Genomic DNA, 11,767 nt, shown 5'->3' on the forward strand with positions numbered 1-11,767 from the left:
TGGTGAAATTGGCCCTAAGCCGTAAGAAATTGACCAATCACAATCGAATATTCTCCTGACATTCCATTGTGATTGGTCAATTTCTTACGGCTTCCTTTCGCAATCGCAGTTCACAGTGACCATGGTTTAAAGTGTAAATAACCACACTCCACCACACTTCACAGTGTTCACTTGTTCAATCAGTTCGCAGTCGGCGAAGTCGGCCTCGGTATTGGAGTGTTATTTCACGCGGCTCCGAACGTAGACAGCCCGGACCGCGATCCGCGGCAGTTTCGGAGACTCGGCCGACTCGGGTATCAGCGCGCGGGTGAGGTGCGACGAATCGGAAGACACGGATCTCCGCGATCGGCGTGCCCGGCGCCGTACGTCGTACAATGAGGAGGGAGTGAGATATGCGCTTGAGAAGATCGGCGACGTTGACGAGGACGACGGCGGCGGTGACGAGGACGAGGACGAGGTCGAGGTCGAGATCGACGGCGGCGGCGGCGGCGAAACGCCGACGGGTCATCTCTTGACGTTTCTCGCGCCGGCGTCTCTCGTTCGCAGCAGTCGAGTGCGCAGCGGGCCCATCAGGTCGGGCCAGGTCACCGTTTGCGCCGGCGATGCCGATTCCCGCGGGCGACACGACGATCAACGGCCGCAGCCCGCGGCGCCGCGGCGGCGCGACGCGGTGATACGGCGAACGGCGACCGGGAATCGCGGCGGCGGCTCGGCGCCCCCGCGGCTCATCGCCGTCGTCGTCGGCGGCGTTTTCGCGAACGGTGGGATCTGTCCCACGGTGGATCGCGGCCGGATCGTTCCTGAGACCACCGCTGAGGTAACGGTGCACTTCCTGATGCTCCCACGGCGGGACAAAAGCGTGTTTCGTTCGGGAAAGTGAGGCGATAGAATTCGCGCAAGTGTGGAACAATTTGTTTTGCTTAAGTTCGAATTAAATGTGTGTAAATAAGATATGATTCGTAATTAATTTTTAATTGTAATTTATTACAAATAATGATGGAGATTGTGAGATTGAAAAGTATGAACTCTGAAGAACTTGGAGATGTATTTAATGCTTGCAGAAAAATAAACAAAGAATATTTATTTGATATAAGTTGATTTTTGAGATAAAAAGAGATTTATGTGGATGTTACATTTTTTTCAAAAGTAATATTACAGAATTCTCGAATTCTGTCGTGTTGAGAATCTTATATATGATTCAGGTATATAATATAAGGTTTGTTCGCGTCGCATGCCCCACCATGCTCCTAATCACTCCAACGCACTCCAAAAACTCATCTGCTCCAATCGCCACCTTTTATCCATGATCCAAGTGCTCTTGGTGTTTATTGGAGTATGCGACGTAAACAAACCTATATTAAAAATTGAAAATGTATATTATTCGAATTGTAATTAACGTAATATGATGGTGCTGTTCCTAGTTGTACACACGTGAAATGGGTAGCTCTTGGTGGCAGTGCGCCGCGTGTCTGAGAACCCAGGAAGAAGACATCAGCGAGCTACAGCTGAATCACTGTAACCTCTACGATGTACCACCCGATGTGTTCATTTACGAAAGAACGTTGGAAAAGTTGTATCTCGACGCCAATAGAGTGAGTGCCTCGGTCATCATCTCAGGGCGAGTCTCCTCAATAATTATATTGTGCAATTATGACGACACCTAACGTTTCTTTTCGTTCTTTCGCAGATAAGAGATCTTCCCAGGCCGCTATTTCAGTGCCACGAATTGCGAGTACTGTCGCTCAGTGATAATGAAGTTACTACGTTACCACCTGCCATAGCGTCGTTGATCAACCTGGAATACTTAGACCTCAGCAAGAACAGTAAGTAATTAAGTACATCTTGAACTTTATTGTCACATGTAAGATGGATTCCAAAAGCTGCCATCTTGGAATACACAGTTTTTTCGGATCTAACAATATTTATATTTAACTGCATATCCTTTTATCGCAGGTATAAAGGATTTACCAGACAGCATAAAGGAGTGCAAGAGTCTCCGCTCGATAGATATCAGTGTCAATCCCTTCGAGCGTTTTCCAGATGCAATAACGCATATCGTCGGTTTGCGCGAGCTGTACATAAACGACGCGTACATTGAATACCTGCCGGCTAACTTTGGGCGACTGTCAGCCTTGAGGACGCTCGAGCTGCGGGAGAACAACATGATGACGTTGCCTAAGAGCATGAGCCGTTTAGTGAACTTGCAGAGGCTCGATATCGGCAACAATGACTTCACGGAGCTGGTAAGAGCGCGACTTCCCCTGTGAAATTGTTGTTGCTTTTAAACCTACTCATTTTTCACATGCGTGTCATTTGCATAACGTATAACGTCACAAAATCGCTGGACATCCTGGAAAAGACATTTGTGGCAACTTTATGACTTTCCATACTGTAAATTTTTATAAGTTTGATATTAACATTCTATTAAAATAAAGTCAGTTTTGAGTGAATTCAAGAATATGATTCTGACATTAATTTTCTTTTCTGATGCTTGGTTTGGTTATATACTATTTGTATGTAAGAAATAAGACATCTTTATATAAAATATTGTTTAAAATATAGTTATTTATACATATCTTTAGAAACAATAAAAATATTCAAATATATCTCTTCTCTGTCGTTTAGTGGTAGTAAAATTAGAAAGAAAATTCATGACAATTGTGTCCAGTAATCTATTCAATTTTTACACTGACTTTTAATTTCAATTTTAGTATGTGTTAGTAGAATGTTATACGGAAGTTACATATGTATTATTGTTTTCAGCCTGAAGTTGTAGGAGATCTCATCAATCTCACGGAGTTGTGGATTGACGGGAACGATATCAGGCGTGTCCCGGCGAATGTCGAGCAGCTCTACTGCTTGAACCACTTCGACTGCACGATGAATGCGATACACGCGCTGCCGATAGAGATACGCGGCTGGCGCGACATCGGGATCATGAATCTCTCCTCGAACGAGATGTACGAGCTGCCCGACACGCTGTGCTACCTGCGCTCGATCGTCACCCTCAAGATTGACGACAATCAACTGAACGCACTGCCGAACGACATCGGCCAGATGTCGAACTTAGAGGAGCTTATAATCACTAAGAACTTTATCGAGTATTTGCCGTCTTCGATCGGCTTGCTACGCAAGCTGCACTGTCTCAACGCGGACAATAATTATCTGCGCGCGCTACCCGCCGAGATTGGCAGCTGCACGTCGTTGTCCCTGCTCTCATTGCGATCGAACAATCTGACGCGCGTGCCGCCCGAGCTGGGCCACCTGTCCTCGCTGCGGGTGCTCAATCTCGTCAACAACTGCATCAAGTTTCTTCCAGTCTCCATGTTGAATCTCAGTAACTTGAAGGCGTTGTGGTTGAGTGACAATCAGAGCCAGCCGTTAGTGCCGTTGCAGCAGGAGTTCAATTGCGAGGAGGACATGATGGTGTTGAGCTGCTTTATGCTGCCACAGAAACCGCGGCAGGATTTGGAGCGTGAGTATCCATTATTTCCACCGTTTTTGGCATAAAGTTTCGTTTAATTTCATTCATGGCTCTAATGTCTCTTCACTAATCTCGTGCATCAGAAATTGCTTGAAAATCTTCCAATAACTTATAGAAAGATAATTGCATCTCTTTCTGTAACATAGCTTTATTTAATTTATATCTATATACATATATCTGAACTAATAAAGAATCGGCTTCTTGCTTACCTCAGTTACACTATTACAAAAAAAACGCTTTATCTGGCTTATTAACTAACAATAAAATGCGATATTTATTTACGCTGCTAGTAGAAGAGGGACAGGAAGATGAGGAATGAAATGGTAAGATATGAAGAAAATGGTATCGAATAGTGCCTTCGTTGAAAAACATCGCACACGTTCGCGCCAGCATTTTATTAATATAACCCTTTTTATGTTCACCGTATCTTCGCGTAGTGATATTTATAATTTCAATTGTAGAAATGGCGCAGACCGCAGGACCGATTTCGAGTTCGATCATCGGAAACGGTAAGAGGATATGTTTCGCTGCTGAGGTAGATTCCGAAGTCCCCAGGCAACTTCATCGAGCACCGACCCCCTATCCCAAGGAGCTACGCAATCTCGCTAGACACGCTCGTAATCTGCATCATCAGTCCATTCACGATCAAAGAGTAAGTATTCGTCGCTCGTTTGCGCGATACTCTTTTTGCCAAACAATAAAATTGTTTAGCCATAAACGAATTTATGATATACAATATTTATCGTACGATATGGTGATTATATATTTTCTTAGGTAAATATTGAAGTTTTGAACTTTATGTCGTTATGTATATACATTTTTTTCAATTATATGTATATACACATATGTATACACACAGTATTAAATTTTACATCAAATTTTTTACAAAAGCCACTTGAAAATCGCAATAAAGTTATAAACAGATGGCACTTATACGTTGTGGGAGCGCTTGGTAAAATAACAAGACTTCGCCGTTTTTATCAAATATAAATATTTAAGGTGGTTCGGCCATCAGAGCATGTCAGAAAAAAATCTGAATTAAAAGAATAAACCTCGCGGTGAATGTTCAAAAAATATGACAACATTGATAACCCCAGAATCAATTGAAAAAGTTATAAATATTATTTTGACGGATCCCCGACTAAAACTGTCCGAAATTGCTGAGGCTGTGGGCATCTCAGTCGAGTTTGCATTTCATATTTTAGCTGAAGAATTGTCTATGAAAAAGCTCTATGCAAGATGGGTGCCATGTTTGCTAACGAATGATCAAAGAGACACGCGGATTACGATTTCCCTAAAATGTTTGGAGCATTTTCAGAAGAGAACGTCCGAGTTTTTACTCCGATTTGTAACTACCGGAACCTGGGTTTACCACTATTCGCCAAAAACAAAACAGCAATTGAGACAGTGGACACATAGCGATTTTCCGTCATCAAAAAAGGCTAAGATAGTTCCATTGATTGAAAGGGTAATGATAACGATTTTCTGGGACGCTGAAGGAATTTTATTGATAGATTACCTTCCAAAGAATAGAACTATAACTGAAGAGTACTATACTGACCTTTTAGATCGATTAGACAAAAATGTTCTTGAGAAAAGACCAGGTATGGCGAACAAGAAAGTGGTTTTATATCAAGACGATGCACTCCCCTATACAAGTGCTGTTTCAATGAATAAAATCCAGGAATTAGAGTACGGTTTGTTGGAATATCCTCCTTATTCACCTGACTTAGCTCCATCATACTTCTATTTATTCCCATTGTTGAAGAATTTCCTTGCTGGGAAAACATTTTCATCGGATGAAGAAGTGAAAGAGACAGTTGACGGATATTTTGCATTACTTGACAAATCGGAGTTTTATACAGGAATAATAACCTTGCAGCGTAGATGGTTCGAGTGCATTCGTGTAAAGGGAAATTATGTTGAAAAATAAAAATAATTATTAAGTAAACTTCTAATAAATAAGGTACAAATAAGAGAATCGCAGGTTTGATCTTATTGTTACCAATGCATATTATTATTATTTTTTTTTCGACAGAGCACACCTTTGTCTACAACCTCTGTCGATCGTCACACGACGAAGAACTACAGCAAGAGCAACAGATTGGCTGATCCTGGAGCGGCGGAGCACTCGATGTCCGAGGAATCATCCGACGAGGCGAACAAGACCGTGCTGGCGAAGGAGAAGAGCCCGGACATCCGGGAGGCCAAGTATATCCGCAATCCCACATCCGATTACATCGCGAAAGCGCCAACGGTGGCTGATTATGTCAACTCCACGTGGAAGCCGGACGAGTATTCCAAAGCGAACACGGCGAAGATCGTGGAATCCGAGAAGTTTATCGAACCCTATAGGACGACGATGTCCGTCGACGCGACAGACGGCAAGTACGGCGAGCCAACGCGAGTAGCCGTCGCGCCGAAATCGTGCGACGTACCGCCGGCTCCGCCACCGTATCACATTGCAGCGGCGTTCTCCAAAAAGGCCGCCTTTTTCCAGCAGTTTAATAATCGTACGTTATCATCGTTCACTAAAACCAATAAGTTAAAAATCGTACGATTCTCTGTAAAGAAATTTTATCCACAAAATCGTATGGGTGAAAAAGACGATAACGTTAAGATTACGTGTGGATCATCTGTATAGTACAGAATAGTATACGGGATGATTTTACGTGAATAATATTACGATAGAAAGGTTTTGCAGTATTTATTTTTTGTGCACATATTTTCTTTATCACGTATTTCTATCATTTGTAGACAGCTAACGTTTAAACAGGAAAAAATTAAAATCTAACGTGAATCTTCGTCTCTTTTTAGCGATCGAAACGGATGCGCATCTGGTATCACCTTCGTTACCTTTCAACTCGCCCTTAAATTCAGCCGGATCGTTACCGGATGTAACGAAACAGAAAAACTTTGATACGAACGCGGAATCGGCGAAAGCTGAGGAATGCGCGTCCGTGTCGTCAGGTGATCGGGCAAATCTCACCAATTCGTACGACAAGCCGATGGATAACGGACGAACGAGTTCTCTTGATCAGACCAGCGCGGACCAAAGTTGCACGCCAACCTTGAATTCCGGCGCCGATCCCGAACAGAACGATCGCGCTCTTAAGCCGAGCAAAATTCCCGTTCTCAAGGCGAAACACGTGGAGAGCTCGGGTAACGACGCGAGCTCGAGCAGGAGTCCATCAAGGGAGGAATACGACCCGAGCAGAACGTTGAGCGCGTATTCTGGCATACCCACGTCGCCGGTTACGGGGAAGAAGTATCGCAGTCCGTTATCAGCGCCGGTGAAACCGCTCGATCGATCGAGGAAGCTGACGAACGGAAACGCCTCGAGCAACAGTTCGTGCGATAATACCAGCGCTCCGACGAACGAGACGACGACGAACGTCGCTCGGGCGAATGCCGTCACTCCCGTTCAAAAGAGCAGGAGCATCATCGACGCGTCGAACGTCGCTTCACCCACTACCGCTGTCACTAAGAACGAAAGCAGCTCGAGCCAAGACATATCGAACCACAGTACGAACGGCAAATCTCAGGACGACACGAACTTTGACGCCGAAAGTTTCAAGGAACACACGAGTCCTACGTCGAACGAGACACCAAACTCGGAGAGGAAGCCGAAGTTCAAGTGGATGTTCGGCCCTCACAAAAACGTGAACGTGGTAGGTATTCTGATTTATGAAGGAATTTGGAAAATGGAATATATGTTTTATGTGAGATGTTATTTTTATATAAACACACACAATTTTTGAATAACATACTGCAAGGAAACTTTATAAAAATATATCTGTACTTTAGAAGTAAAGAATTGTATATTCTCCATTATTATAAATTTAGAGAAAACAGGTTTTAAAGTTTATTATTTCTATGAAAATTTCTAATCCGTCTTTTTCTAAACATTGTATCTTAGGAACTAGTAATAATGGACACATAAGACCCTTTATTATTATATACAATTTAAGCTCCTGGTATATTAAAAAAAGTAAATTAATTACATTTTGACAAAAACTAAAGATACGACTTTTTAACTCTAAGGTACAAATGTAGGAAATAAAAAGAAAAAAGTAAAAGTTTAACTTATTTTATATATAAGTTGAAAGATTAAAGAAAATTAAAGATTAATTTTGTCAAGATATATCCATGCAAAAAATGAAGTAATTTCTATAACTTTATGAATTTTCTGTAGTTGAAAAAGCAATTTACATCATTATAATGATAGCTGTAGGTATATATTGATTTTTCTAATTCTAGTACATTTCTTCGCAGCTGCCCGTTCAAGTGAAGAAGAATCCAGGTCTCGGTTTCAGCATAGCTGGCGGGGTAGCGGGTGCAGAGACCGTACGTGTAGTCATGTTAATTTACATTGAATTTTATTCGCGCATTAAGAGATATCTGAATATTCACGAGGCTTTTGTTGCAGGGAATAATCGTGACGAAAGTGAACCCCGATGGGCCAGCTCAGGGTACTCTTCGGCCGGGAGACAAGATTCTGGAGGTGGACGGCATCGACTTTACCAAGTCGGATCACAATAACGCTGTCGCCGTTCTGCGTGCCACCGGTACTGTTGTATCTATGATGATAAGTCGCCATCAATGATTGTAAGTTATTGGTCGCGACTTATCATTATAGATACAATGTGGAACTTATCATCATAGATACGTGGTGGAACAAAGAGGAAGAAAACCTTTTCTAATTCTTTTAGTAACTACAACTAGAACAATAATGTCTTTCTCGAAAGCTCTCTAATTCCGAGACACATCGACTAATCTACCAATATTGTCATCCACACACGGACATCCGCGTGTGTGGATGATAATGTTGGTAGATTAGTCGATTTATATCTATATCTATATGCGTTCCCCACGACGGGAGTGCCGACAATGTGCCAGAAAACAAAGTACTATTTATTATCCATATACATAACATATTGAGAAAAAGATATATATATATATATATACTATGCATATATAAATATATACATATATTATATTATATATAAACAAATTTATCTGTAGACAGGCCAGACGAGGTTCCCACAGGTCCCCGGCGGTGTAAATAAGTGTCTCGATTGTTCCCGCGTGTCGAAGTGTACGTTACAGATATTTCCACGAGATGTTTTGACGACAAAAACTTCGCTTTTGAATTTACGATTTAGAGTCGTTTTTTTTCCAACATAGAATGCTAAAATATAGACGGTTTTTTTTAATTATAATTTTTAAAAAGCCACCAATTTTAAAGAATAGATAAAAATGTTTTATTCTTTTTTTTTTAATTTGGGGACCTTATTCAATGAATCGGGAATTGTAACAGAAATTTTTAGTTTTGAAATTGGAAAATATTTAAAAATACATTTTATATATAAGAAACATTAAAATTTTAATTTTTATTATTAAATACCTTATTTCTTAAGATACTAAAGTGTAATATTTGTGAAGGTGAGAGTGGTGATTAAATTTTTATTAAGAAAAAGTCGGCTTAGAACTTTTCAAGGGATTCATAGGTGATTTTTGTCGGAAATATTACACGAAACATCCCATACGTATTTTCATCGTGAGATATATATAATGTCATCGCGCTCTTTGTTGTAATCAAATCATTTGTAACGTGATCCGATCGTGTACAGCGATCTTTATCAGTTGTTGACTATCTATAGTTGTTATTGCATACGGCAAAGCTATAAATTCTATGATTCGACGGATACTATAAAGAGGATAGCTCCGAACTGTTGTGAGTCAAGTGGAACCTCGGATTGTTCAGCCGAATGTTCGACTATGAACGAAAAGTTCATTGTCTTTGCGAGACGGCAATTCGAAATGATATCTGTTTGTAGATAATCGAGCATTTTCAGGGTTATTGATAATAATTGCGCCTCGCTCTGTGGGATCCTCGTTACTCTTGTCTGGTAGGAGAGAAAAGAAAATATTCTTCTATGTGCCGTACTTATATTGATAATAATGTTTATACTCGTATCAGTGTCAATCCAAGGACGTTCAACAATTGCGGCGTGTATTATCTATGGATATCTCTCTCGCATTTACGCTCTTTTCAGATTTATCCCATATCGCGAGAGATCGCTGTTCGATCGTTAATTAATCCTTAAACACTGGCGCGTACTTTCGTGACGTTAACGAAGGATACGTCCAATCCTTTGGTTATTACATTGAAGATCATACAAAAGGAAATCTCGTATATCGTTTGACTCTTTAATTAATATTCGATGTATCCGTCAATTATAAAACGTGATAAAAATTCAATCAATAAAATTTTATTAATAAGGTTGTTAAGAGATAGTTTGGACATTATAACGTAACGTTTATAAATTTTATGAATCGCGTGTCTGTTATGTATATACATATATGTATTCGTTATTATTTTATACGTGCACGAATACACGTATATGTAAATTTTATAAAAGTTCCACATCTCGCGCCAGTGCTCGAGGACCAAATGGATGTATACGTGTATTGTTATTCGATATTTTTTATTATTAATGTTCTTAGACTGTCGAGACCACGAAACGCCTTTCGGAACTAACGCGACTGATTTAGCGACTAATTTGGCAATTACTCGCGTTTCTTCCGTTCATATCTCGCTGAAGGAACAAATCTGTACCTAGGAACCGTTTCCCGCGACGATTGTTAGTCGAGCGTGATATTGCCGAACGACGGGCGAGATAAGACTTTTCCTCTTATCACCTTTCTTCTATCGGCATGGCTTTTGTCGATGCCAGGCCGATAGAAGAAAGGTGATAAGAGGAAAAGTCGCGGTGGAGAGGATAAGAGGAACGTAGGACTGAAAAGTGGCAGCACAAATGAAATCGTTATTCGGTTATATATATACATATATATATATATATATATATGTATATATATATATATATATATGTATGTTGCGTTAATATATATATATATATATATTAAGCGCATTGTTATAATCTAAACCAGTGTGAATGCAGGACTATTTACTGTGTGCCAGGCGTTCCGCATTTTTTCTCTGTTAAAGATTTCTTCCACGAATCTTCTGAATCTCGATTTTATTTATAAATATGATGCGATTGGTCCCTTCTATTTATCAATTTCCAGTGTAATTTTATCGCCAAAATTGATTTCTCTAATTAACGATAATGCGATTAACGTCAAGCCATTTAATATTATTAATCAGGATGAACCTATCGATTTTTATTACGAGTCTAAAAGGTCCCGTCAATTGAAATTTTTAAAATGCCAATCTAAGCAACAGAGAAAAGATGCCGAAGATCTGGGACTGGTGAGTGTTAGTTAATTAATTGTTGTTATTAAGTTAGTGTCTGTCTATTTGTATCTTCGTTCTTCGTCGGTGTTACGTATCATAAGATTTTACGGTAAAATTCAACGTGTTAACTGACGGAGAAGTTTCCACTTTCATGGACCACGAACACATATGTACTCTTTTCTACTACTCTAAACTAAACAGACTGACTACCTTTTGGATACCTATTACATGTTTAACGGCATTTCCGACCAAGACGGGTTTGGCGGTCACCCCGGGACTTATTGGGAGGCCCAAGTATAACGAATTTATACTTGGAATTGCGTTTGGATCTGATCTTTAATGAGAGAATTTTCCAAAGGTTTTTGTATTAATTATCTCGCAATAATTGCGATTGTCGGACGGGCGCGCAAGCCGAATCCGTCCCGCACGGAAACGCCATAAGCGACGCTCGCTATCGTTATCGATCGGGGTGAATTGCGAATTTAAGATTGAACGCATGACTGAAACTCCGAGTTATACCCATGAGTGTATATACAATAAGCGACTAATTGTGTGTATGTAAACAAACGTTGTGAGAAAGCAATCAAGTGGTCGTACCATTTTACTTGCGATGCGTTTTGTGTTTTTTTTTTCTCTTGATTTTTATCGTGTCAAACGAATTTCGAGGCGAACCGAACTCGTCTTTTTTTGTGCCAAAGTGTTTCTTTTTTTTTCTTCGATGATTCGATGATTGACGCGTTAAACATTGCATTTCGCGACGTCCGCGTTTATCCGGAGAACGATTTGTCTCTATAAACGGTACAGCCACTTCGTTAGCGTACGTTAATTATGGTTGTCATGTATGAATAATTTATAGTTTGTAACGGTGATCGATGTACAAATAGATACTCACGTTCTACCGGACGTCGTCTTCTGATATACAATTACTATTGCATTTTGAATATGTTAGTAGAAGATGTCTGACCTTTAACGAGAAGTCCTAGTTGGTTGTGCAGCAATAAATTAATATTTACGTACAAAGC

The 11,767-nt window shown here is 40.4% G+C and overlaps 1 protein-coding gene across 3 annotated transcripts; it reads left to right on the forward strand.

Annotated features, from left to right (window-relative positions):
- The first annotated feature begins 247 nt into the window (after positions 1-247).
- Positions 248-11,765, forward strand: Lap1 (leucine rich repeat containing protein 7 lap1). 3 transcript variants are annotated; one of them, XM_071715294.1, is made up of 10 exons: positions 248-817; positions 1,422-1,592; positions 1,688-1,823; positions 1,954-2,243; positions 2,764-3,475; positions 3,946-4,136; positions 5,523-5,997; positions 6,302-7,155; positions 7,745-7,831; positions 7,914-11,765. In XM_071715294.1, the coding sequence occupies exons 2-10, from the start codon at positions 1,437-1,439 to the stop codon at positions 8,088-8,090; spliced, it is 3,078 nt and encodes a 1,025-aa protein (XP_071571395.1). In that variant the 5' UTR covers positions 248-817; positions 1,422-1,436; the 3' UTR covers positions 8,091-11,765. The 3 variants fall into 3 exon arrangements, with proteins under 3 accessions (XP_071571395.1, XP_071571396.1, XP_071571394.1); XM_071715295.1 differs by having other exon boundaries at positions 7,760-7,831; XM_071715293.1 differs by having other exon boundaries at positions 679-937.
- The last annotated feature ends 2 nt before the right edge of the window (positions 11,766-11,767 follow it).

The sequence above is a fragment of the Temnothorax nylanderi genome, unplaced genomic scaffold (genome assembly GCF_030848795.1).
Source record: "Temnothorax nylanderi isolate EJ_2023f unplaced genomic scaffold, tnyl_v1.0 TNYL_tig0158_pilon, whole genome shotgun sequence".
Taxonomy (NCBI): domain Eukaryota; kingdom Metazoa; phylum Arthropoda; class Insecta; order Hymenoptera; family Formicidae; genus Temnothorax; species Temnothorax nylanderi.

Coding starts and splice junctions, on each gene's coding strand:
- Lap1 (XM_071715294.1), top strand. CDS start 1,437: ATGGGTAGCTCTTGGTGGCAGTGCGCCGCGTGTCTGAGAACCCAGGAA. Junction 3,476..3,945: donor ACCGCGGCAGGATTTGGAGC/GTGAGTATCCAT, acceptor TTTCAATTGTAG/AAATGGCGCAGACCGCAGGA. Junction 5,998..6,301: donor TTTCCAGCAGTTTAATAATC/GTACGTTATCAT, acceptor GTCTCTTTTTAG/CGATCGAAACGGATGCGCAT.